This window comes from Pygocentrus nattereri, chromosome 29, assembly GCF_015220715.1.
Source record: "Pygocentrus nattereri isolate fPygNat1 chromosome 29, fPygNat1.pri, whole genome shotgun sequence".
Classification (NCBI taxonomy): domain Eukaryota; kingdom Metazoa; phylum Chordata; class Actinopteri; order Characiformes; family Serrasalmidae; genus Pygocentrus; species Pygocentrus nattereri.
Window position 1 is genome coordinate 17,236,415 of NC_051239.1, and position 25,799 is coordinate 17,262,213.

Consider the following 25,799-nt stretch of genomic DNA (forward strand, 5'->3'; position numbering starts at 1 on the left):
CTGGTTTCTGTCCTCAATTGTGATATATGGATCTTCTTTAGCCAAATTTGGTATAAACATACGTTATTGTCCAGAGTAGCCCCAGTCTAATATATAGCATTGTTTACATTCAAGGGGGGCCCATCCTGTGCAGCTGCCTCCTGAATAAGCTCCACCATATTTCAGTCAGAGGCCCACAGGATAAACTCAACCAGAATCTACACAGTCTAATAATCAATATGATAGAAAATAATGTTACGACTATAGAATTAATAAGGTCAAATTCACCACACTCACGATCAAAGTTCCAGTTCATCTCTAAGGTATTCAGTGGGGTTGAGGTCAAGACTCTGTGCAGGCCACTTGGACTCGTCCACACCAAACTCATCAAACCATGTCTTCATGGAGCTCAGTTTGTGCACAGGGGCTCAGTCAGGCTGGAACAGGAAAAGGTCTTCAACCAACTGTTGTGAGAAAGTTGGAAGCATGTAATTGTGTAAAATGCAACTGACAAATCCAGATTGGACAATCCGACTTCCAGAAAGTGAGGTGTGATTCATCACTCCGGAGAACATGTTTCCACTGCTCCAGAGTACAGTGGTGGTGCGCTTTAGTGGTGCTCCATGACAGTGCTCCGCTTAGTCATTGAGCTTCTACTCATTCTACTGCCAGTGTTTGTGTAGAGAGACTCCATGACTATGTGTTTAATTTTCTCCACCTGTTAGCAGTGTGAGTGCCTGAACCACCTAATCTCAATAATTAGGAGGGGTGTCCACATACATTTGGTTCTGTAGTGTATGAGGAAGATGAATCATTAGCTAGGCTAATTGATCAGGCAGCACAGTCTATGCAGAACAGAGCTTAGCATCATTGTGACAGTGCGGATGGAGCAAAGCAGCATTTTCTTTTTTCTTGTGTTCAGTTAATCTGTAGGGGTGGCTGCGAACCTCCAGCCCCGACTCAGCTTTCTCTGAGACGGCCGTCACCAGAGCAACAAGGAACACCTTTCTCCAAGGTTTAAGGTGATTGAGGCGGTATGCCTGGAGTGGACCTCCTCCGTTGTACCATTTGACCTCATATTTGACCTTTCTCCTTGTGTGACCTCAAAGGGCTCTTGGCGCTTGGTGAGTAATTTGCAGCTCATCATGTGCAGTATTTTATCTCCCAATGTAAATTCCTCCTCTCACCCTGAAACCTCACACGCACAGATACTAAACTGTGGGAACATCTCACTGATCCTGTTTCTGTAGACTGTGAGTAAAATGTTTGTGCACTTTATCAGCCACATTTAGTCTCAGAGGCCTGAGAACAGAGAGCAGCTAGAGACGTGTCTGTGGTCTGATTTCTATTCTAATAAAGCTGCAGTAGTGACATCAACCAAATGAGGACCTGAAACCTAATGATGTTTTTTTTTTAAACTCACAATTATTACATCATTTATGCAAAGCTATGAAGTCCCGTTTATTACATGACAGTCTTTTCTTCAAATATTTATAACAATACTGTTACACAGTTTCCAAGCTCATATCCTTTGTTTAAATCTAAGCACAGCCGTAACGCTGAGTCTGTTCCTTTTGGTGTCTTTGCTCCTGTGTGGTAAACTAACCTTCCTCTGGACGCTGCACTGCAGTCAGATCTCACGCTCAGATCTTTCCTCTGTGGTCTGAAGACTCGTGTCTTCAGGTTTTATCTAGGTTCACATCTTTCTGCTCTCCTTCACATTTTATTTATTCTCAGATGTACCAGTTACCCACTAACACCCCCCCCCCACCCCCAACCATGACAGACCCTCGGTTTTCAACATCACACTGATAACAATCTTCTTTCACTCAGAGAACACAACGTTCATTATTTCCATAAACAATGTGACAGTTTGACTGGTCAGACCACAGTTCATGTTTCCACTGTGCATGAGCCCATTTCAGTTGAACTTGAGTCCAGAGAGGTCAGCAATGTTTCTGGACGTAGTCATTTCTGCTGCACATAGAAAAGTCTTAACTTGCATTTGTGAATACAGCGACAGACGGTGTTTGTTAAAATATTGGACCATGAGCTGATCTCCATCACAGAAGCAGGCAGGCCTTTAATACAGTTCTGTCTGAGGGGTTGAAAGTCATTAGAAGTCCATTGTGGTGTTCAGCCTTTATTGGGTGCCTTCCTTTTATATCTATGCATGATTGAATCGCCTCTTTAAGATGTTATTTGAACATTTCACAATGTTCCCAGTCTTAAATTGCTCCTATCACAAATGTATTGGAATCAATAGGCATCAATTTCAGAGTGAGCGTATAGCTACAAACAGAAAAACTTGATGATAAAGTAAAACATCACTGACTGTAAAACAGTATATTATCACCTCTGCAGTGTCTCTGAGGTTGACAGTGCACTACTCAAACATGCCTCTGTCTCCTCTGGACTGGACCACTGCAACAAAACAACCCTTAGATATGATCCTACAACGCCACTCAAGTCATTAAGGAAATTCAGCTGAAGACGGTAAATTAGCTTCTCAGCTCTTAAATCTTCTACCCAAAAAGAGCTATAACTTGATTTTAGTCAGATTTTTAATATTTTTCAATGTATGCTACATATTGGTATGTATGTTTTTATCACCTTATGAAAAGACAGTTTTCCTTCACATATAGAAACAGCAAAAGGTATACCTGCTATACCAGAACTCCTCCCCCCACATTTCTTTAAAAAGAACATTTTAGCTAAATGTGACTGTTGTGATGACTAAACACTTTAAACTCGTATTTTATGACCACAATAACACAAAAGCAATTGTTGTTGCAGTTTTGTGCTTTTAACTTGTAAACACCAGCCAAGGCACATTATTCTTAATTTGATATAATTATTAAAAAGCAACCATGGAAGAAATTATCACTTCATCATCTGGTCTAATTAATTTATTCAGTTCCACAAAAATCACCTGACTGTGTTGATGTGTTTGTGAGTAAAGGCCTTTACAGTGACTGGAGAAAGAACCCCACTCATACTTTGGCCAGCAGTGAACTGGCACCAGCCTACAGTCACCTATAAAGTAGATCATCCAGTGAACAGACATTAATCAGTTAAACAGAATTGAACAGCAATGAGGTGATTATAAACTTTTATCTTGTAACAAAATGTTTCATGCAGCAGCTCCCTGCGTTTAGAAGTGAAGACTCTATTATAATATCTCACTCACAACCACAGACACAGAAAACTATGGGAGCGTCTCGCTGCTCACACATCTATAACCTGTTAGTAGAACTGCTGTGCACGCCATCAACCAAACTCACACCCAGAATCCATCTGAGCACTGAGAGCAGAGAGGAGTGAGATGTGTTTGTGGTCTGACTTCTGTTCTAGTGGCAGTGACATCATCAGCGAATGAGCAACTGAAACTATCCCTGCTGTTTTTTAGGGTCATGTTTAATAAAACCTTCAGTTGGTCTAAAGCAGTGGAGCTGAGCTGAGGGTCCAGCACAGTTTGATGTTTTCTGCTCCAGATAAACGGCTGACTGACTAATTAGTTGAATGAGGTGTGTTTGAGCAGGAAAATCATCCAACTGTGCAGGAATCTGGCCTTCCAGGACCCCCAGCATGCTCTATAGTCAGAAGTGGGTAGAACTGCCGCCTCACAGCAAGAAGAGCAAGAAGGCTGGCCGACCAGAGTCCTTTCTGTGTGGAGTTTGCATGTTCTCCCCGTGTCTGCATGGGCTTCCTCTGGGTGCTCCAGTTACCTCCCACAGTCCAAAGACAGGCAGTCTGGCCAGGAGGACTTGCTAAATTGCCTCCAGGTGTGATTGTGTTTGTGGACATATCTCTGTCTGTCTGCCCTGTGATGGACTAGCGAGCTGTCCAGGGTGTATCCTGCCTTCCACCCAGTGACTGTTGTGACTGGCTCCAGCTCCCCCATGACTCAGAAGGATAAGCGGTTTAGAAAATGGGCGTGTGTGTGTGTGTGTGCGTGTGTGTGTGTGTGTGTGCATGTGTGTGTGTGTGAAATTTGGCAGGAATTCTTTCTTCTCAAGTCTAATTGATAAAACCCAAATGGCTTTTTCCACTACAGATAAATGGCTTAGTTTCTCTTATAATGTCTGACCTTAATTATTCTATAAAAATTAGTGACATTCTTTTTTTTATCTTTAAAAAATTCTCTCTCTCTCTCTCTGTCTCCTTCTCTCTCTCTCTGTCTCTCTCTGTCTCTCTCTCTCTCTCTGTCTCTCTCTGTCTCTCTCTCTCTCTGTCTCTCTCTCTCTCTCTCTCTCTCTCTTCTTATAAGAACATCACTTAATCATGTGAACAGATATTAATCAAATGAAAAAAACTCATTAGACCGTGAAAGGGTGAGTTGTAGTCTTGTCAAAATGCTGTTTTAAACAGTTATTATTTAGCAGCAGACAGAAAACCTCAATCACACATATACAAAACTGTGGGAACATCTCACTGATCATATATATTTATAGTATATGAGTAGAATGTTTGTTCACTTTATCCACCAAACTCAGTCTCAGAGGCCTGAGAACAGAGAGGAGTTAGACGTGTTTGGGGTCTTGTGACTTTTATTCTGGTAAAACTGCAGTAATGACAACATCAACCACATAAGAACTGAAGCCTAATGATGTTTTTAGGTCGCACTCACTGCATCTTTTACAAGCTATACATTCCTATTTATTACAAGATAATCTTTTATTCACGTATTTACAATCATACTGATCTTCATCTTTCAGGCTCTCGACATGTCCGTCCTTACATTCTAAGTAGTCTTGTAATGCTGGGTCTCTCTGCTTTGGTGTCTGGACTGAACTTTTCCCTGGACTCTGCACTGCAGTCAGTTCTCACGCTCAGTTCTTTCCCCTGTGGTCTGAAGTCTGTCAATGTTTTTCTGATGTATTTTATTGCAGGAATCAATTTCATATGTTAAAAAAACAATGAAGGTGATAAAGTAGAATATTTTATCTTTTCTTTGAACTGTTTAATTTCAATAAAATACAGGTCAAAGGAGATTTAAAGGTCAGCTCCTTAGTATAAATAAACAGTGAAAATATACATTACAAATATATATTAATTAATTAAAGATTAAGTGTTAAATGTATAAATGTACAAATAAATGTATGAAGTTAATGTTAAATGTTAAAGCGGCCTCTCTCGACGGCCAGGCTGTGGTCACTCAGTCTGTATTTGGTGAGGATCTGTCTCTACTTCGTATCTCGGACAGTGAGGAGATACGTGGCCAGGGCATATTCGTGTTTTAGGGTCAGAAAGCAGTTCATTCTGTTTTGGGAATGAGTTTGGGTTCTCCAATGTTCCAGATAAGTGTTTTTGCAGTGTTTAATAATTTGGGTTATTCTGATTGGTGTTTGGGAAGCAGGGCTGGTCAGAGAGTTGGGGTTATTAGGGGTCAGTGTGTTGGTCAGTCTCTGGACCAGCTGACACAGGGGACTCTTTTCAGGGTTCAGCTCTTGGGATTGGAGGGCCTGAAACTGTAGGCTTGTTGTGGGACTTGATTTTAGGTGCATCCAGAATTTGAGAGCTCTTTTTTTGATATTAATGATTAATGGGAATCGGCCTAATTCAGCGCTGCATGCATTAGTTGGGGTATTTCTCTGGACACGTAAAATTAATCTGCAGAATTCTGCATGCAGGGCTTCAATGGGATGCTTGTCCTATCTAGTGTAGTCATAACGACTGAGTGGACCCCATACTTCACTACCGTACAGCGCAATGGGCAGGATTATACTGTCGAAGATTTTCAGCCAGATTGGAATTGGGATGTCAATCTTGTTGAATTTGAGTTTTAATTGAGTAGAGGGCTCTGCAGACCTTCTCTTTCAGTGCATCCACTGCCAGACCGAAGCCTCCTGAGGCGCTGATTCTGAGCCCCAGGTAATTATAGGAGAGGGTGTGGTCTAGGGCGGTGTCTCCTAGATAGAAAACATGTCTGCTTTCCTGAGATCTGGCTTTCGTTTGGAAGATCATGATCTTAGATTTATCAGGGTTTACTGTCAGGGCCCAGGTCTGACAGTACTTCTCTAGCAGGTCCAGATGCTGCTGAAGCCCCTTTTCTGTGTGCGACAGCAGCACCAGGTCGTCTGCGTAGAGGAGGAATTTAACTTCCGTGTCGTTTAGTGTCAGGCCAGGATTTGCAGAATGCTCCAGTAACACCGCTAGATCATTGATATAGATATTAAAGAGAGTAGGATACAAGCTGCAGCCCTGCCAGGACCACGCCCCTGAGTGAAGACCTCCACCGTTTTATTGCCAATTTTTACTCCACATTTATTACCGACATACATGGATTTAATGATGTCGTAGACTTTACCCCCTACACCATTCTGGAGAACTTTATAATATAATCCTTCTTGCCAAATTGAATCAAATGCTTTTTTAAAATCTATGAAGCAGGTGAAGACTTTAGTGTTATGTTGTTGGTGTAGATGTTGGTGGATAAGGGTGTGTAGGGTGTAAATGTGGTCAGTAGTGCGATGGTTTGGTAAAAAGCCAATCTGTCCTTTACTCAAGACACTGTGTTCTGTAAGGAAGGCCTGTATCCGGGCGTTAATGATACAGCAGAACACCTTCCCCAGGTTACTGCTCACACAGATGCCTCGGGTTGTTGGGGTTGAATTTGTCTCCACTCTTGTAGATTGGGGGAAATAAGCCCCCTGCACCAGATCTCAGGGAAGCAGCCGGATTGGAGGACAATGTGGAAGAGTCTGAGCAGAGCCTGCTGCAGCTGAGGACCGACTGTCTCTCTCTCTCTCTCTCTCTCTGTCTCTCTCTCTCTCTCTCTCTCTCTCTCTCGCTCTCTCTCTCTCTCTGTCTCTCTCTCTCTCTCTCTCTCTGTCTCTCTCTCTCTCTCTGTCTCTCTCTGTCTCTCTCTCTCTCTCTCTGTCTCTCTCTCTCTCTCTCTCTCTGTCTGTCTCTCTCTCTCTCTCTCTCTCTCTCTCTCTCTCTCTCTCTCTCTCTCTCTCTCTCTCTCTCTCTCTCTCTCTCTCTGTCTCTCTCTCTGTGTCTCTCTCTCTCTCTCTCTGACGTACTGTGTGTGTAAGAACACGGGAAATGCTGAGTGTTGAACACAGAACAGTCAGTCAGTCATTACTGGGACAGTATGGAGCTCAGTTCTCTCTCTGTGCCGCTCTGTGAGTAAAGCTTCTCTTTATATCTTCATTAGATTCAGTTCTGCTGTATGAAGTTATTGATAAAGTGATTGTCTGTAATTCAGCTGCTTTTATTTGATGTCTGTACTTCTCTGATAGGTGGGTTTAGTTATATCAGGCTGAGGGTCCGGCTGTAAGAGCTTGAAAAGTCTAGAAAATTGATTTTTAACAAACACAGCAAACACAAACTCTATAAAACTCCAATCTTTTATTAATATAATATCAGCTGTGCTGAGGCTGAACTTTAGCCTGATTAGCTCAATAGTAAAATGATGTTCATTTGATTTTTCATGTGAAAGAACATAAAGTGATCACATCCTTTACACAGAACACACTTCTGCACAGTTTAATGCACAGCGGCTGTTTATTTGCTGATTTTAACACGCTGGAAAAAAAGAAAACAGAAATTACGACATTTTATATTTCATGTTTATCTTTTCCAATTTGTTAAACTCTACAAATGAATAAAAACGTGTTAAAATGTGCAGAAGATTATGTTACATGTCGTATTTAAGCGTCTTCTCTGTAGAGGATGTTCATTTATTTTACACTTAGCGATGTTTAGCAGCTCCATTTTGCTTGATGTCCCATTTTATTTAGCTGCACCACCCGAGGTGAGACTTCTGTCACCTACACTCAGTAACAGACTTTTTACAATAAAAAGCTCATTAATATCATATAAAACCATCTTTACTGTTTGTTTAGTGTGAATCTTTAGGAATCTTGAGATGTCTGTCAGATTGCTGTCAAACGCAGCAGATGATGTGACTGTGGGACCAAGAGAAAGTGACCAAAACCGTCTTCACTTTAAACCTGTTGGATTTGTTCTTGAGCTAAAAGCAGGCCTGTGTTTTAACTGTAGATTTTCCCTGATTTATTTATTGCATGTCTTTTGAAATGTACATTGGTTTTTTCTTAATTCTAATCTGTGATGGTGCAGCGGTCATGGTGATGGTGAAGAGCGAGCGCTTTGTTCATGATGTTGATTCTGATTCTTACTCACACTGTGTGATTTGAGCTGATTGTCCAGCTGTGCACGGCCTTTTTCAGACTTCTTCATTCTACCTGTGATGCCAGCTAATACTTCACACTAATGCAGCATGTTCTCTGTTCCTCTCCTGCTTTAGTGCTGATTGTGCTCAACCACTGTGGACAAACTCAAGGTGAATCATTACCTGATTCTACTGATTCTATTTCATTGCTTGTTCTGCAGGGTGTGGGGTCGTGATTTTGCTCTGTAGGCATGTTTAATAAGCTAGATGACAGAATTTCATGTTCACGGTGGAAAATATTAGATTTTCTCAGTTCAATTAAATTGAGTATTAATCTTCATCATTTCCTCCCTCTCTTCCTGTGTTTAGAAATACACGAACTTTATTAATCTCAGATTTACAAGAACTCAAGGAAATAATGATCAAGCCATTTACTATTATTTTTATTACTGCTAATAAACGGATGTCCAGCTATGCTGACCATAATTTACCACAAATCCATATTGTTGGGGGAAATATTGGCTGTTCATCACCGTCTCTCTCTGTGTAGATTATAGATCTTGAATAAGGTCTAATGTTTATCTTGCTGAGCCTTCAGCCAAAATCCTGTCTTCAGCTCGTCACTGATTACTTTGCAGTGCATAAGAGACCCGCCCCCTGATCTGATGTGATTGGCTTACAACCTATGAGCTCTGATATGATTGGATAAACGCTACATTAGCCAATCTTTGGTAGTACAGAAGAGGCAGTGCTGCATTAGAGCAGCAGCGCCTCCCCCAGGTTGTGCCCTGCTATAACAGGATACTGTGAATGAGAAAAAAGTGCAGATGATTTGTACTAGTAATTTTCATTCATGGTTATATAAGATTATATGAGGTTATATGAGGTTACATGAGGTTATAGCAGCTAAATTTGTCCTAGTAAGATTTGGGGAGATTAATTTCATAAAGTTCAGCTCCACTCAGGACTCATTCACTACACAGCTGTGTTGGTGGAGCCGCTGCTTCTGGGTTGGTGCTAGAGGGGCTCTAGGGGGTGTTCAGGTGTCCCTGGTAGCAACTCCAAAAGAGTTGATTGGGCTTTTCCTGTAAATGATGTAAATGTAATCAGGCTACCAGTTTATCAACCTTAGGAGCTGCTGCTGTCCACTAATGAAACTAATGACGCCTTGATGACGTAGAACATTCACTAAGCCGCGTGTAACCCGTATAAAATGAAAACAGTGAAACAGGTCAAATGAATAAAGTCTTTCTCGATATCACGTGATCAACGTGCAGATTCTCACAGGCCTCATTTACATATACTGCGGCTGTGTGGCGCGAGCGGCGCGGAAAGTCCGCTGTTCAGTGACCGGCGCTTTCACGCAGGCTGCGCGTGCGGAGCGGCGGAGTCCCAGACGCCGCAGTGAAGCGCCGCGGTGTTGAGAGAGAAAACCTGAAATCAGCCATAAAAATAAATGATAATAAACAGAAGATCATTAAAACCAGGCTGTGCTGCAGACAGATCTCCCGGATGTTCTACCAGGCCTGAAACTGCTCTCTAATCCGAAGTCTGAACGCTGTCCATGATCAACAGACTCACCCTGTACATTTAGAGATGGGAGTTCTGTTCATCAGTGACCGAACTGACCACTTATCCATCCGGACACAGGCAGTGAAGAGCAGCACAGCAGTAAAGAAGAGCTGAAAAAGGAGAAAAGGAGAAATCAGCACCTGGAGTTCTGCACATATTCAGCAGTGTGGGTTCCTCACTCTGTCACATTCCTGCTAAACGAACCTCTCTGAGCTCTTAATCCCCATTACAGTCCTGTAGATGAGCGTTCCCTCTGAGAGAAATCAGAGCAGCAGCACACTGAACAAACAGCCCTGCAGCTGAAGTTATCAATGCACCATAGATCAAAGATGATAAAAGGGTCTTAAAGAGACAAAGTCAGGAGTTACAGTGCAGCCCGAACAAACTCATTCATAGAACAGAGGAACATTAAACTCGTTAGTCTCAGATCACGAGATTAGGATGATAAACTACCTCTTACATTATAAAGAGTAAAGCGGCTCTGCTGACGTCATCATTTTATATCAGCAGGTAAACCCAGACTGAGAGTGGATCCTCAGAGCTCAGTCTATACTGGAGACACAGTTACTCTGAGCTGTGAGCCGCAGTATCAGTCTACTGACTGGATCTTTTACTGGAAGAAAGACTCTCAGTATATAAATAATCATCAGAGCACATTCAGTATAACAGAGTCTCATCCAGGAGAAGCAGAGTTTAGTTGTATAGCACTGAGGGGAGGCTATCAGACAGAGGACAGTGATCCCGTCAGGATTACAGTGAGAGGTATGACATGTTTTCTGTTTTCTGTTTACTTTTTTTTTTTTTTTTTTACCAATGTCTTGATTTTAGAAAGACTGTTATTTTAATTTTACATTTTCAAATTTTCATTTTAATTATCTCATAAAATTATTTCACAGTTTTCTATAAAGTTATAAAATAATGTGATGAGTTTTCAGAGAATTAATGGCCCATTACACTAAATCCTATAAAACTGAAGGTCCATTTAAAATAAATAAATAACTTATTATATTAATTTAATAGATTATTATTATTATTATTATTATAATGAAATATTAACAGTGATTGTTTTGATGTATTTAAGCCCAGTGTAAAGTAATAAATCCAAGCTAGTAATAAGATAAATAGTTATAAATCAACATTTATAGGGATTTTCTATTGAGAGGCGTCTGTCCTGAACCCTCACCTCTACATTTACACTTGTCTACATAATATTTTCTCTTTGGTCCCGTTTTAATAAAACATTTATTTGATCAATTATAAAAATAATCAGAAATGTTGTCCCTCATTTTCATGTCCTTACTGTAACAGGGGGTCCTTATTTTAGCCACGCCCCTGCATTTTAGAGCAGGCAGTGAGGCTGCATCTCTGCCCCTCATGGTGAGCAGTTTTCACTGTTTTGAGGTAAATTTGCCCCAAATCTGAAAATCCTAGTGTAACATTAGGAATCGTCAGCACTGAAACACATTTTCTAGAATGAAGTTGATTTTTGTGCTTAAATGAAAAATATTATGGTTGTATGTGTTTCCAGCTGTTCAGAACTGAGCTTGCTAATCATATAAGAAAGCATTATTGAGTAAAATCCCTACTGAAACACTCACTATGGAAACAGTTGGTAAAGTTCTGGAAGTGTTATGGATGTTTTTCTAGTGAAAAATTGGAATTATTAATGATTTGTTTAAATAAAATAAACTATAAAGTAATTAAGCTATAGAGTCATTCAAGACTAAATGATTTCAGTCTAAATTCCACATCAGTTAAAATAATCCATTTACATTAAAACTCTTCTTTGAGCAGAGAGACCAAAAGATTCCACTAAAATCAGCTGTCAATCTTTTTGAAAATCATACAAATATACAGATTTTAAAGATGCTCTTCAGATTTTCATCATATTGTCATCTTTGAACAGAGAGACCAAAAGCTACAGTGAACGTCCAGCCAGCTGGTCATGTGTTCATCAGAGAGAGAGTCACTCTGACATGTGAAATAGAAAGTGGAGATGACTGGAATTATGAATGGTATAAGAATAATAATCTTCTCAGAGATGCTCAAAGGAAGAAATATGAAATCTCTAATGTTGATCAGACTCATGCAGGTGATTATACCTGTAAGGGAACACAGTCAACAGGCCGGATCTACACACACACCAGTGCAGCTGCTACACTGACTGTATCAGGTGAGTGTGGCGTCTTTCTCACTGTATTTCTGTCATTAACAGTCAAAAATATATTACTGTAATAAAATAAATGTAAAAATAATGAACCACACATATCAGTGGGGCTGGTTTTAGGGTTTTCTGGAAGTGCAGTGAAAAATGTTCTGCTTTCCCCCTTTTTGAGTTTCTCCAGTTTAGTTGAATGTATTTATTTTTCTCTCTCAACCTCCAGAAAGTCACACATTCAATCATGTTGAGATCTGATGTTTAACTCTGTTGTTTTCTTTTTATCTTATAATAATTTTTCAGCTCCAGTTTAGGAATCTTCTGGTTTTTCCCTTACTTGGCATTTCCTCTTCCTTTTGACTAAGTGGATTAACTGATCTCCTAGAAGTTTCTCCTGAACAATCAATAACTTACAGGCTGTGTTCACTGGAATCAAATAGAGTTTTTCTCTACATTGACCTACAACTTTAGGACAAGTTTAACCACAGAAAATAGAAATAAAACGTTTGTTTGTTGGTGTAAATAGAGTCTAGTCTAAAACTGGATACTTCCAGTCCTACAAGAGAACCTCAGAAGTGCCCTGTAAAAGCATTTTATTTGGGTCACCATATCTGATGATCGATCATTTTGAGAAATCATGCATTAGAGAAGTTCTCATGGTCAGCAATAATTAACCAACTACAAAATCCAGAGAAAGTCCTGCCTTCCTTAGTTACTGTTGCTACATCCATCATCCTTTTAGTTCTGGTAACCTGGTAGCATCTGTAACACTAACAGACTAAAACATTGAGATATAAAGAAGAATTCAGAAGCTCACAGAGCAGTAAGTCTGGTAACATGTAACATAGAAACTGACTGTAAAAGGCAGTGAAGACTTACATGTTTAAAACGGACAAAATATGAATGCTCGCCAATTTAAAGTGAACAAAAAATGGGTTGTGGAAACCGTGTTTACATTAGTCACACCAGTAGATTTGTTTAGTCCAGGGTGTCCAGTCTGATCTGCAAAAGGTTGACGTGTCTGTAGATTTTCATTCTGACTAAACAGAAGCTCACCTGAGTCCACTTGTTCAATCAGTTGGTCTCAGTCTTCAACAACTGACCATGACCTGTGTTACACTGAACATAAGCTGTCTGTGTTACATTAAACCAACACTGCTACATCTCTAAATAACATTTATTAATATTTATTTATTTATTCATCTGTGGCGTGTGTTTTACTGTAAGGGCCACTTATGGGCCCCAAAAATACCAAGAACAAAGAAGCCCAGTAGTCAGCTGTATTGTAGACAGCGCTGTGGATGCTCAATAAATGGATACAGCTACAGTCATGTGAGAGCTGATGCTGCGATGTCAGTGTTTTCAGAAAAGCTGTGATTTGCCCGTCCATGAAAACCTGGAATAGGAGATTTCAGTGATCTCCACCCTTCAGTGAACTTTTAGAACCTCCCTTTTTAGGGATTGAAGCTCCATTTTCTTGTGGATGGACAGAACACAGTGTGTCCAGATACACGTGGACGAGGTCTTAGAAGATGGTTGCATTCTCTGCCTCTTACAATCCGAATGATCCCAAATGCTTTCCGGTCTGGACGCTGGAGTGGTCAGTTCATTGTTCTGAGAAATCCAGTAACTTCTTTATTTGATGATTTCATTTTTTCAGTAGCAGCTTCTTGACAGCTACACATCCTTTCAGACTCACAGTGCTTACCCTAACCCTAACCATAACTTTATCCACTTTAAAATGTCAGAAGTGCATGTAGCTCATCTCATAAACACAGGCAGCATCAGCTGATGGTAATAATTGGCCATTGAATGAAAACTTGAGGATATAATTTTGTATTTAATTTCTGTAACTATAGAAAATAAAAACATCCGTCTCATTAATCACAGATCACGAGATTAGGATGATAAACTACCTCTTATATTATAAAGAGTAAAGCGGCTCTGCTGACGTCATCATTTTATATCAACAGGTAAACCCAGACTGAGAGTGGATCCTCAGAGCTCAGTCTATACTGGAGACACAGTTACTCTGAGCTGTGAGACGCCGTATCAGTCTGACTGGAGCTTTTACTGGAAGAAAGACTCTCAGGATTTACAGCATCAGTTGAACACAATCAATATAACAGCGTCTAGTCCAGGAGAAGAAGAGTACCGGTGTGCAGTGAGCAGAGGAGTCTATAAAACACAGGACAGTGATCCCATCAGGATTACAGTGAGGGGTCCGTCATGTTCTCTGAGTTACTTTTTACTATTTACTAGTTTAGAATGACTGTTCAAAATATTCTAAAATTATTTCACAATATTCCATAAATCTTTTGTATAGTTTCATTAATCTTCAGGGTGAATATACATTCCAAAAGTATTTATCATCTTTGAACAGAGAGACCAACAGCTACAGTGAACGTCCAGCCAGCTGGTCATGTGTTCATCAGAGAGAGAGTCACTCTGACATGTGAAATAGAAAGTGGAGATGACTGGAATTATGAATGGTATAAGAATAATAATCTTCTCAGAGATGCTCAAAGGAAGAAATATGAAATCTCTAATGTTGATCAGACTCATGCAGGTGATTATACCTGTAAGGGAACACAGTCAACAGGCCGGATCTACACACACACCAGTGCAGCTATTACACTGACTGTATCAGGTGAGTGTGGCGTCTTTCTCACTATTTCTGTCAGTTTAAGGTGTTTAAAGGTGCTTTACTACTATAAAAACAGCATCTTCTACTAAATATGTCAGCAAATATCTGTTTAAAATGCACAGAATATCAGAAGCCTGAGTTAATCTACAGTCCTGTGTAAAAGTCAGACCCTTTATTGTTGCATTTCCAGTTAAAACTGTCATAAAGTTCAACTACAAGCTATGACTTACTGAAAATATATTTTCCAACAAATACACAGAATCTTTAACATGTAAATGTAAAACATCTCATTCCTTTCAGTATTTAGTGCCCACTCTTTGTCCCTTTACAGCTTCCATTCTTTTTAAGAGTTTTTAAAAGAAATCTCTACATCTTTCAGTGTGTTGGCCTCGTCTGTACATATGTGGCCATTGTTACAGTTTTCTTCTAATTTTTTCAGAATTCTCATCGACATCAGTAGCATGTTTACAAAATCTCTCCATTCACACAAAAATACAAAAACACTCCCATTTCAACAATCAAACATTTGATAGCCGGACTTGTAGATGTTTCAGAAAATGAGCCCTTTGTGTCAATTTAGTCAAAGTCAGCTTTGTTGTCTTTTCATGTGATCACATGTTCTGAGAGATGAACACAATGTAAATTTAATATAGACCAGCAGCAGAAAGACAACAATACAATAAATACAGATAAACTATACAGACATTATACAGTAAATTCTACTGTACAGTATACAATAACTACAACTTCAAAACAATAACTACATTTACATTTACAGCATTTAGCAGACGCTCTTATCCAGAGCGACTTACAAGAAGTGCTTTGTCAATCTAGAGAAAGTATCTTTGCTAGTTACCAATAGCTTAGAGAAAAAGACGGTCCTGAGCTCAGATACTGCTAGAGACAAATATGTCACTGCGGACCCTGAGAGGAAAAGAACCAGAGTTGAATGCAGAACTCTGAGCCATTCAATGCAATACAATAACAATAAGATACAATACAGTAAACTACAATACAGACTACAACTTCAAAACAATGACTACACCTTCAAAACAATGACTAGAGCTAGTCAACAGTAACTACAACTACACAACAATAACTATAAATAAACAACAATAACTATAAATAAACAACAATAACTACAACTACATAACAATAACTACAACTTCTCAACAATAACTACAACTACACAAGAATAACTACAACTGCACAAGAATAACATTAAATAAATAATAACTACAACTACTTAACAATAACTACAGCTTTCAACAACAACTACAACTACACAACAATAACTAAAATCACATAATAACTACAACTACACAGCAATAACTACAACTTCTTAACAATAACTACAACTACACAGCAATAACTACAACTACACAACAATAACTATAAACAAATAACAATAACTACAACCACACAACAATAACTATAAATAAACAACAATAGCTACAACTACATAACAATAACTATAAATAAACAACAATAACTACAACTACATAACAATAACTACAACTACATAACAATAACTACAACTTCTCAACAATAACTACAACTACACAAGAATAACATTAAATAAATAATAACTACAACTACACGACAATAACTAAAATCACATAAGAATAACTACAACTACACAGCAATAACTACAACTTCTCAACAATAACTACAGCTGCACAAGAATAACTACAACTACACAAGAATAACTTTAAATAAATAATAATAACTGCAACTACATAATAATAACTACAGCTTTCAACAACAACTACAACTACACAACAATAACTAATAAATAACAATAACTACAACTACACAACAATAACTAAAATCACATAACAATAACTGCAACTACACAGCAATAACTACAACTTCTTAACAATAACTACAACTACACAGCAATAACTCCAACTACACAGCTAGTGAACACAGGACAATAGAGTAAATAGACCATCTGCAGCAGTAATAATAGTTCTATGTGTATTTTTATCAGTGTAATAAATGATTATAATATTTTATCAGTGCTAATTAACAGTAGTATTCAGTTATTCACCCACAAATCTGCAAACAATGACAATTGACTGTATCTATAAAGTGACTGAGCTAAAGTTTCACAGTAAAGTGTCTGAGTGCAGAGTGTAAAGTGAAACAGTGAAAGTGAGCAGTGTGGCTGAGGTAGCAGGTCAGTAAGAATGTTCAAAGGTCCATCAGGTAGACCTGTTCAGCAGACTGACTGCCTGGAGGAACTGTTCATGAGTCTGGCCTACATGGCCTGAATGTCCCGTAACCTCCTTCCAGATCAGAGTGGTGATAACAGTCTGTGTGATGGATCAGAGGGATCCTTCCTGATGCTGCAGGCTTCTCTTCCGCACTGTTTGGTGTAGATGTGTTTAGAAGCAGGAAAGCTTGACCCAGTGATGGACTGGTCAGTATTTATTACCTGCTGCAGTGCTTTCCTGTCTGAGATGGAGCAGGTTCTTCAGCAGATGGTGATGCTGCAGGTCAGGATGCTCTGTATGATGCTTTTGAACAGGGTAACACTTTACAATACTGTTTCTTAGTTAAAAGTAACAAAGCTGGAACAAATGAGTCGTTCTGCATTAATGCTTAAGTAAGTACACTTAACTACCAAGAACTAGTAGTTACGTTCTCAGTAGATAATAGTGAACTAATGATTAGGGTAGTTCACTATTAACTAAACAACAACATGGTAATTCACTATTAATGAACTAGAAGTTTCTCATGATCAGGAACAGCATTATGAAGTGAAACACGTGGTAAATCACTATTAATGATCTAGGCGTTTATCACGATCAGGAACAGCATTACAAATTGAACTACATTAGAAATAAAAAAAAACCCTTAAAGAGATTATGTACTATAGTACAAAAGTATAAATAAAAATATTTTGAAAAAAAAGAGTAAATAAGTTGTTTATTAAGTCCATTTTAATTTGTGAACAGTCCAAATGTGAAAACATCCCTGGGTTAGCTATCTATGTCACTGAAAATAACACATCCAAACAAAATGATCAATCAAATCTGTCATTACTACTGAAGGAGAAAGTCTGAAAGCTGAGACTGATCACAGCATATTCTGCTAGTACATATTTACACAACTTTCTGTTTCATTTCTGAGCTATAAAGGTTTACTGCCCATCAGCTTAGCTAACATCAGCAAAATAAACTAGCTATCTAGCAAGCTTTCATCACAGAACATCAGCAGCAGCTTTAGGATTAATAAAGCACTAACATGTGCTTATAATTCTGAAACAACACAGTAAAACATGCATTGTACAAGACGACCGAACCTACATAGCTCAGATTAGTTAGCAAGTCAGCTAACCGTGTCTGTACATTAGTGCTGCAGTCTGAACAAAACCTTGAGTCTGAATCAAAAGTCTCAATTTAGCGGCCCAGGGGTCCGCCATGAGTCTGATTCACTCATCGTACATCAGGAGATACAGTGAGCCAGAACTGAAATATGAACAGAATTATCAAACTAATCCACTGAGAATGCAGGATTATCTGCTGTCCTTTACCAGCACTCACAAAAACTGTCCTATGCAACTTTGCTGGTAAATGTAAGTTTATTTAATTCAATTGAAGAATGTTTCTTATTTTATATGTCAGACTCTATTTATGCTACCATGACTACAACCCGCCCCCCCCCCAAAAAAAAACAGGAGTAGTAAGACAAAGACAAGACTGAGACTTTAAACGAACGTGCACACGTGCGGGAGGGCGCACACACGGGAGGAACATGCACGACTGCACACGAGTCCGAGGGTGCACGTCAGGGAAGAATGCACACGGGCGCACAGACGCCCACACCCACCCAACCATACAATGCCACATGACCGGCACCGCCGTACAGGCCACCCTCCGCGGCGGGGGCGGTGGGGGCGGCGGGGGCCCGGGCAGCAACCCCATGACACCAGGAATGCCCCCGGCCCAGCCCCTGTTCCGGCGTTCAACACCCCGCCCCGGTAGGGAGCAGGAAACGGGTGAGGGATGACCTTCCCACCCTTCCACCTCCAGTGAAGTGTTGAGTGCAGGAGTTGGTGTATATGAATGTGGGGTAGTGTGTGATACTATGGTGTAGTCGTGGGCAGTCGTGGGCTGGAGGTTAGGGATCTGGCCCTGTGACCGGAAGGTTGCCGGTTCAATCCCCAGCGCCGACAGTCCATGACTGAGGTGTCCTTGAGCAAGACACCTAACCCCCAATTGCTCCCCGGGCGCCGTGGATAGGGCTGCCCACTGCTCCGGGCAAGTGTGTTCACTGCCCCCTAGTGTGTGTGTGGTGTTTCACTTGCATGGATGGGTTAAATGCGGAGATGGAATTTCCCCGGTTGTGGGATCAAAACAGTATCACTTAAACTTAAACTTAAACTTAAACTTAAAATTGGGGGGACAGGTGTGTGGGCAAACATGGGCTAAGCACCGGGCCACTGGTCTGCAGTGTCCATCTACACCGTCCCCTCAAAAGCCCTGAATGTCTAAAGTGCAGTAAAAACTGAGGGACAGACAGTCGTCAGGAGACGAGTGAGGCCATGACAGCGGGTCGACCTCATTGACCCCCGGCAACATGCCTGCCCCCAGAATCCTAAATGTATGAGTACTGTGTGTGTTTGTGTGTGTTTGCTTGGGTGGGGGAGTAATGTATGTATGTGTGTGTGTGTGTGTGTGTCTGGGGGTGGATGGAGGGGGGGGTATGTAGGTCCAGAGGCAATAATCCTCTGGAAGAGGCAATAATCCTCTGGATGAGGCTCCGCGTTTCACTGTCCCCCCGCTCGAGGCAGGATGAGGTCGGCCCGGGGAGGTCACGGAGACACCCTACGCCGCCACCCCGCCCAAGCCCCCACCTCCCCCACCGCAGAGAGCAGCCCGCCCAGCAACACCAACCACACAGCACCACATGCCCATGCGAACGCGCCGGACCCACACACAGCCCCCCTCCCCGCACACACACACCCCCACACATACACACACCCGTCCCACATATACATCTACCATCATGTGTACCCACACATTCACTTAGACATATATGTACACCTAGACACATTCATCCTCTATATACACCCACACATCCACCTGCTCTCATATATACACCTACACATAGACCCACACACCTATATACACCTGTACCAAACCATTCCAGTCAAACAACAGTCAAACAACAACAGACATCAACGAGACAGAAGACAAGCTGGCCTGAGTCAGGAACCCATTGCCCCCAGTCCACCCCACACCCCCCCCACTGGTCACCGCCCCACCCCCGCCACTCAGGCACCCCAGAACCCCAAGGCACAGACCTGACGCCCCGACGCAAGGTCAACCCGCCCCACCCGGTGGTGCGCCCGCAGTGGCGCAAGCCATCCCCGCACGGGCAGGGACCCAGCATGGGGTCGGGCGGCTCCAAGGCATCGGGCCCTGGGTCCCGCCACCAGCCCCGGAGGGGAGGCCAGCTACCCCACCCAGGGCCTGCACCTGCCCTCCACGCGTCCCTGGACCTGCACCCGAGGCAAAACGGCGGCGCCCCCCGAGCCCCCACCCATCCACCACCAACCAGGGCAAGCACACAGACACCCCAGGTCAGCCGCCGAGGCCCCCCAGCCACCAACTAGGCCACCCGGGAGATGAAACCACAGCCAACCACCCCAACTAACTAGTGGAGTTGATCAGTGGGAGCCAAAGAGAGTTAAATTCCTCCAACTGGTTTTTAGAGGAAGCAGACATTCTTTCCAGACTAATGTGATCAAATAATAAATTTTTGTAAAGAGTAATATGTAGATCTTTTTTTTGCTTCCAGTTAATGAGGATGGTTTTCTTGGCGATGCATAGGGCAGTGAGAACTATGTGTGATGTATTTGCATCCATAACCAATTCACTGACGTCTCCTAAGATGCAGAGTCTGGGTGAGGTTGGGATGCAACATTTAAGCCACGTGGACAAGTCTGTACATATCCTGTGCCAGAACATCTGAACAGGCCTACAATCCCATATAGCATGCAGATAGTTATCGGTTACATTGGCTGTACAGTGCGTGCATATGTTTGATTGTGCTAGGCCCATTTGGAACATCCTTTGTCCTGTATAATGTACTCTATGAAGGACTTTGTATTGTATAAGTTGTAAGTTGGGGCTTTTACTCATTTTGAAGATATTTGAACATATTTCTGTCCAAAAGCTTTGATCTTGATTGATAGAGAGATCACGTTCCCATTTGGCTATCGGGAGGGAGATTGAGTCATCAAATTTTAATAATAATTTGTACAGTTTTGATAATAATTTAGGGGTACATAAATTTAAAAATTCAGTTACCCATGTTGATATTTCCAAATTTAGTTGGTTGGGATTAAATCTCTCTTGAATGATGGATTTCAATTTTTGATATTCAAGAAATTTACTGTTGTTTATTCCATATTCTGATATGAGTTCCTGGAATGTGACAATGTTTCCCTCTTTAATAACATGTTCTAAATTTTTTATTCCCTTTTCACGCCATGATGTGAAATTTAGTACTTTCTTATTCTGACAAATGTCTGGATTGTTCCAAATGGGTGTTAGTTTGCATGGAATAAGTGGAGACTGAGTTAGTTTTAGAAATTCCCACCAGGCTGTCAGTGAGCTATTTATACTGAGGCTTTTAAAAGCGTCGTGGCGCTTAATATTAGAGCTAATGTAAGGTAAGTCTGAAAGTTTTGTTTTTCTACAGAATGCTTGTTCTAGGTCCAACCATGGACTGTCTAGTAAGTCAGGTTTGATCCATTTTGAAATGTATTGTAATCTATTGGCTAAGAAATAATTATAAAAATTTGGTAGTTCTAAACCACCATTGTTTTTTGGCTTTTGTAGAGTTTTCAGACTTATTCTTGATGGCTTATTTTTCCATAAGAATTGTGAGATGTTTGAATCTAAGGACTTAAACCAAGCAGCAGGGGGTTTATTTGGGATTAGTGAGAATAAATAGTTGATTTTTGGTAAAACCATCATTTTAATGGTAGCGACTCTCCCCATGAGTGATATAGGTAAGGCGTTCCAACGTTTGAGATCATCTTCTATTGTTTTCAGTAAAGGGATATGATTTAACTGCACTAAGTCTGAAAGCCTAGCAGAGACATGTATGCCTAAATATCTAATATTACCTGATTGTAGTGGAATGGCGGTCGTGTTCTGGAATCTACAGTTTATAGGCAAAACTGTTGATTTTCCCCAGTTGATGGAATAGTCTGATATAGAAGAGAAGCTATCTATTAGTCTAATTGTATTCGGGAGAGAAGCTTGGGAGTTTTCCAGGAAAAGTAATACATCATCTGCATAAAGACTTATCTTGTGGTTTGTAGTTTCTGTGTTAATTCCTTTAATATTTGTATTTTGTCGAATTGCTGCTGCTAATGGCTCAATGAAGATAACGAAAAGTGAGGGTGATAGTGGGCAGCCCTGCCTGGTGCCCCTCTGCAGAGTGAAGCTTTGTGAAGTGATATCGTTTGTCCTAACACGTGCACTAGGAGAGCTATGTAAGGTTTTGATCCAGTTTATGAAGGTTGAACCAAATCCGAATTTGTGTAGGACTGCTAATAAATATTTCCAGTTTACCCGATCAAATGCCTTTTCTGCGTCTAAAGATACAATGGTTGTTTCTAATTTGTTAATTGTGCAGTAAACTATTATGTTTACTAGTCTGCGTGTGTTATTGGCTGATTGTCTACCCTTGATAAAACCTGTCTGGTCAGGATGTACTATAAGTGGAGTGATTTCCTCTAATCTTCTGGCAAGGACTTTGCAAATAATTTTAAGATCTACGTTTATGAGTGAAATTGGGCGATAGCTAGAAGGCAGTGTAGGGTCTTTGCCTGGTTTAAGAAGTAGGCTAATGTTAGCAGAATTCATGTCTGGGGACAGTACGTTCTCATTTTGAATTTGAGTTACCATTCTGAAAAAGGTTGGTTCTAGCACAGACCAGAATTCTTTGTAGAACTCTACTGGAAATCCACCTACTGAATAGTTAACTAGTAGTTACTTAAGTGTAATTACTTAAGCATTAATGCAGAACTACTCAGTCTTTCCTGCTTTGTTCCTGATTAGTTACTTATTAACTAAGAAAGAGTGTTATAAAGTGTGACCCTGAACACTACTGGTGTGCACAGGCTGTGCCTTTTCAGTCTCCATAGGAAGTAGAGGTGCTCATGTACCTTCTACACTAAGGAGGATGTTTTGGTGGACAGAGATCCTGACGGGTTCCTGGATTCAGAGTGTTGCAGTGATAGTCTGTTCTGAATCCTGACTGTCTGAATTCTGTTACTCAAAAAGACTAGAGCCCAATTACAGAGAGATGAGTTCAGTCCAAGTGAGTGAAGATTGCTGACTAGTTTCTTGAGTATATTAGTGTTGAATGCTGAGCTGAAGTTCATGAACAGTATTCTAACATTAGTGTCCTTGTTGTCCAAGTGTGATAAGGTCAGGTGGATGGCACTGGTTATGGCAATTTTGCCTGTAGGCATGTTGTTGGGGGTCCATTGTTGGTGGAATAAATTCCTTTATGTGTGCCACAATCAGCCACTGAAAGCAGCTCATATTAACATTAAAAAACTTGATTTGAAGTCAAATAATTCCTGGTGTTGCTTGTTTACCCAGTTAAAATATCATCTTAGCCCAAATAGGTATCATTGATCAAAAGGAGTTGAACTATAAATTATAAATAAGAAATAATTCAGAAGCTGAAAAAGTGGAGCCAAGTCTTTATTAATAATTATATAATCCTTGCCTTTCTCACATTGATTGTGCTATTAACAGTTGTAGAGGTGCATAACCACAATAATCATCATTCTCTATTTTAAATTTTAGAACATTTTTCTTTAAAAAACACAAAATTTCAGAAGTCATGTAAATATTGTGCCAAAGTCATTCTTTCATGTTGGAAAAATGTACAACAAATATATCTATTAGAAAATGACACAAAAGCTTCAACAAATAAATGCAAGCTCAAATTGTTGGCTATTTAGTTTTTCTATATTTTGTCTTTATTACAGCTTCCATTCCTTCAGGATACTTGTTTTAAGTACTTTTTAAAGAAATCTGTGACTTTTAGACTTTTTTCAGACTTTTTTCCAAAATATCCTCATCCACACTAACTGCATTTTAGAAACTCTTTCTATCCACAAGAGGACACAAAACCAACTGAAAAACCCTCACATGGGCACAGCAGCCCAGTAGGAGTTGATAACACCTCATAAAATGTAACGTCCTAGTGACTTGAAAAAACATCTGTAATTAAAAAAGAGTGATTATTTTTGAATACTGTCATAATTCATGTTCAGAGAGAAAGTATGAGGTGTCTTTACCATCTTTGAACAGAGAGACCAAAAGCTACAGTGAACGTCCAGCCAGCTGGTCATGTGTTCATCAGAGAGAGAGTCACTCTGACATGTGAAATAGAAAGTGGAGATGACTGGAATTATGAATGGTATAAGAATAATAATCTTCTCAGAGATGCTCAAAGGAAGAAATATGAAATCTCTAATGTTGATCAGACTCATGCAGGTGATTATACCTGTAAGGGAACACAGTCAACAGGCCGAATCTACACACACACCAGTGCAGCTGCTACACTGACTGTATCAGGTGAGTGTGGCGTCTTTCTCACTGTATTTCTATCATTTACAGTTAAACATGCAGAGGTGCATTATAACTAAGTACATTTCATCTTGCTGTAGATGCTTATGAAAAGAGGAGATTCAGCAAATTTTTCTTTCAAATTTATCCTGACTCTCTCAGTGAGCTCATGTAGCTCATCTCATAAACACTGGCAGCGTCAGCGGATGAGAGTCGTTTTCCTTTATGTGAAATGTTTGCTGTATATGCATCTTCAGAGAGAGTGAATCATTAGTCAAAGTAGTTCCCTTCTTTATACAGAGAGACCAAAAGCTACAGTGAACGTCCAGCCAGCTGGTCATGTGTTCATCAGAGAGAGAGTCACTCTGACATGTGGAATAGAAAGTGGAGATGACTGGAATTATGAATGGTATAAGAATAATAATCTTCTCAGAGATGCTCAAAGGAAGAAATATGAAATCTCTAATGTTGATCAGACTCATGCAGGTGATTATACCTGTAAGGGAACACAGTCAACAGGCCGAATCTACACACAGACCAGTGCAGCTGTTACACTGACTGTATCAGGTGAGTTTGGCGACTTTCTCACTGTATTTCTGTCACTAACAGTCAAAAATATATTACTGTAATAAAATAAATGTAAAAATAATGAACCACACATATCAGTGGGGCTGGTTTTAGGGTTTTCTGGAAGTGCAGTGAAAAATGTTCTGCTTCCCCCCTTTTTGAGTTTCTCCAGTTTAGTTGAATGTATTTGTTTTTCTCTCTCAACCTCCAGAAAGTCACACATTCCATCATGTTGAGATCTGATGTTTAACTCGGTTGTTTTCTTTTTATCTTATAATAATTTTTCAGCTCCAGTTTAGGAATCTTCTGGTTTTTCACTTACTTGGCATTTCCTCTTCCTTTTGACTAAGTGGATTAACTGATCTCCCAGAAGTTTCTCCTGAACAATCAATAACTTATAGGCTGTGTTCACTGGAATCAAATAAAGTTTTTCTCTACATTGACCTACAACTTTAGGACAAGTTTAACCACAGAGAATAGAAATAAAACATTTGTTTGTTGGTGTAAATAGAGTCTAGTCTAAAACTGGACACTTCCAGTCCTACAAGAGAACCTCAGAAGTGCACTGTAAAAGCATTTTATTTGGGTCACCATATCTGATGATCGATCATCTTGAGAAATCATGCATTAGAGAAGTTCTCATGGTCAGCAATAATGAACCAACTACAAAATCCAGAGAAAGTCCTGCCTTCCTTAGTTACTGTTGCTACGTCCATCATCCTTTTAGTTCTGGTAACCTGGTAGCATCTGTAACACTAACAGACTAAAACATTGAGATATAAAGAAGAATTCAGAAGCTCACAGAGCAGTAAGTCTGGTAACATGTAACATAGAAACTGACTGTAAAAGACAGTGAAGACTTACATGTTTAAAAACTGACAAAATATGAATGCTGGCCAATTTAAAGTGAACAAAAAATGGGTTGAGGAAACCGTGTTTACATTAGTCACCCCAGCAGATTTGTTTAGTCCAGGGTGTCCAGTCTGATCTACAAAAGGTTGACGTGTCTGTAGATTTTCATTCTGACTAAACAGAAGCTCACCTGAGTCCACTTGTTCAATCAGTTGGTCTCAGTCTTCAACAACTGACCATGACCTGTGTTACACTGAACATAAGCTGTCT

General features: G+C 40.2%; 1 protein-coding gene across 1 annotated transcript in view; it reads left to right on the top strand.

The window, feature by feature from the left end:
• LOC108416068 (Fc receptor-like protein 3) overlaps nucleotides 1-25,799 on the top strand; it is a gene marked incomplete at its 5' end in the record, with an annotated part of 98,649 nt that overhangs the window by 67,132 nt on the left and 5,718 nt on the right. The window contains one exon of the mRNA XM_037536217.1: nucleotides 16,600-16,604. Coding sequence (XP_037392114.1) covers nucleotides 16,600-16,604 — 5 coding nt within the window. The remainder of the gene's footprint in view (nucleotides 1-16,599; nucleotides 16,605-25,799) is intronic.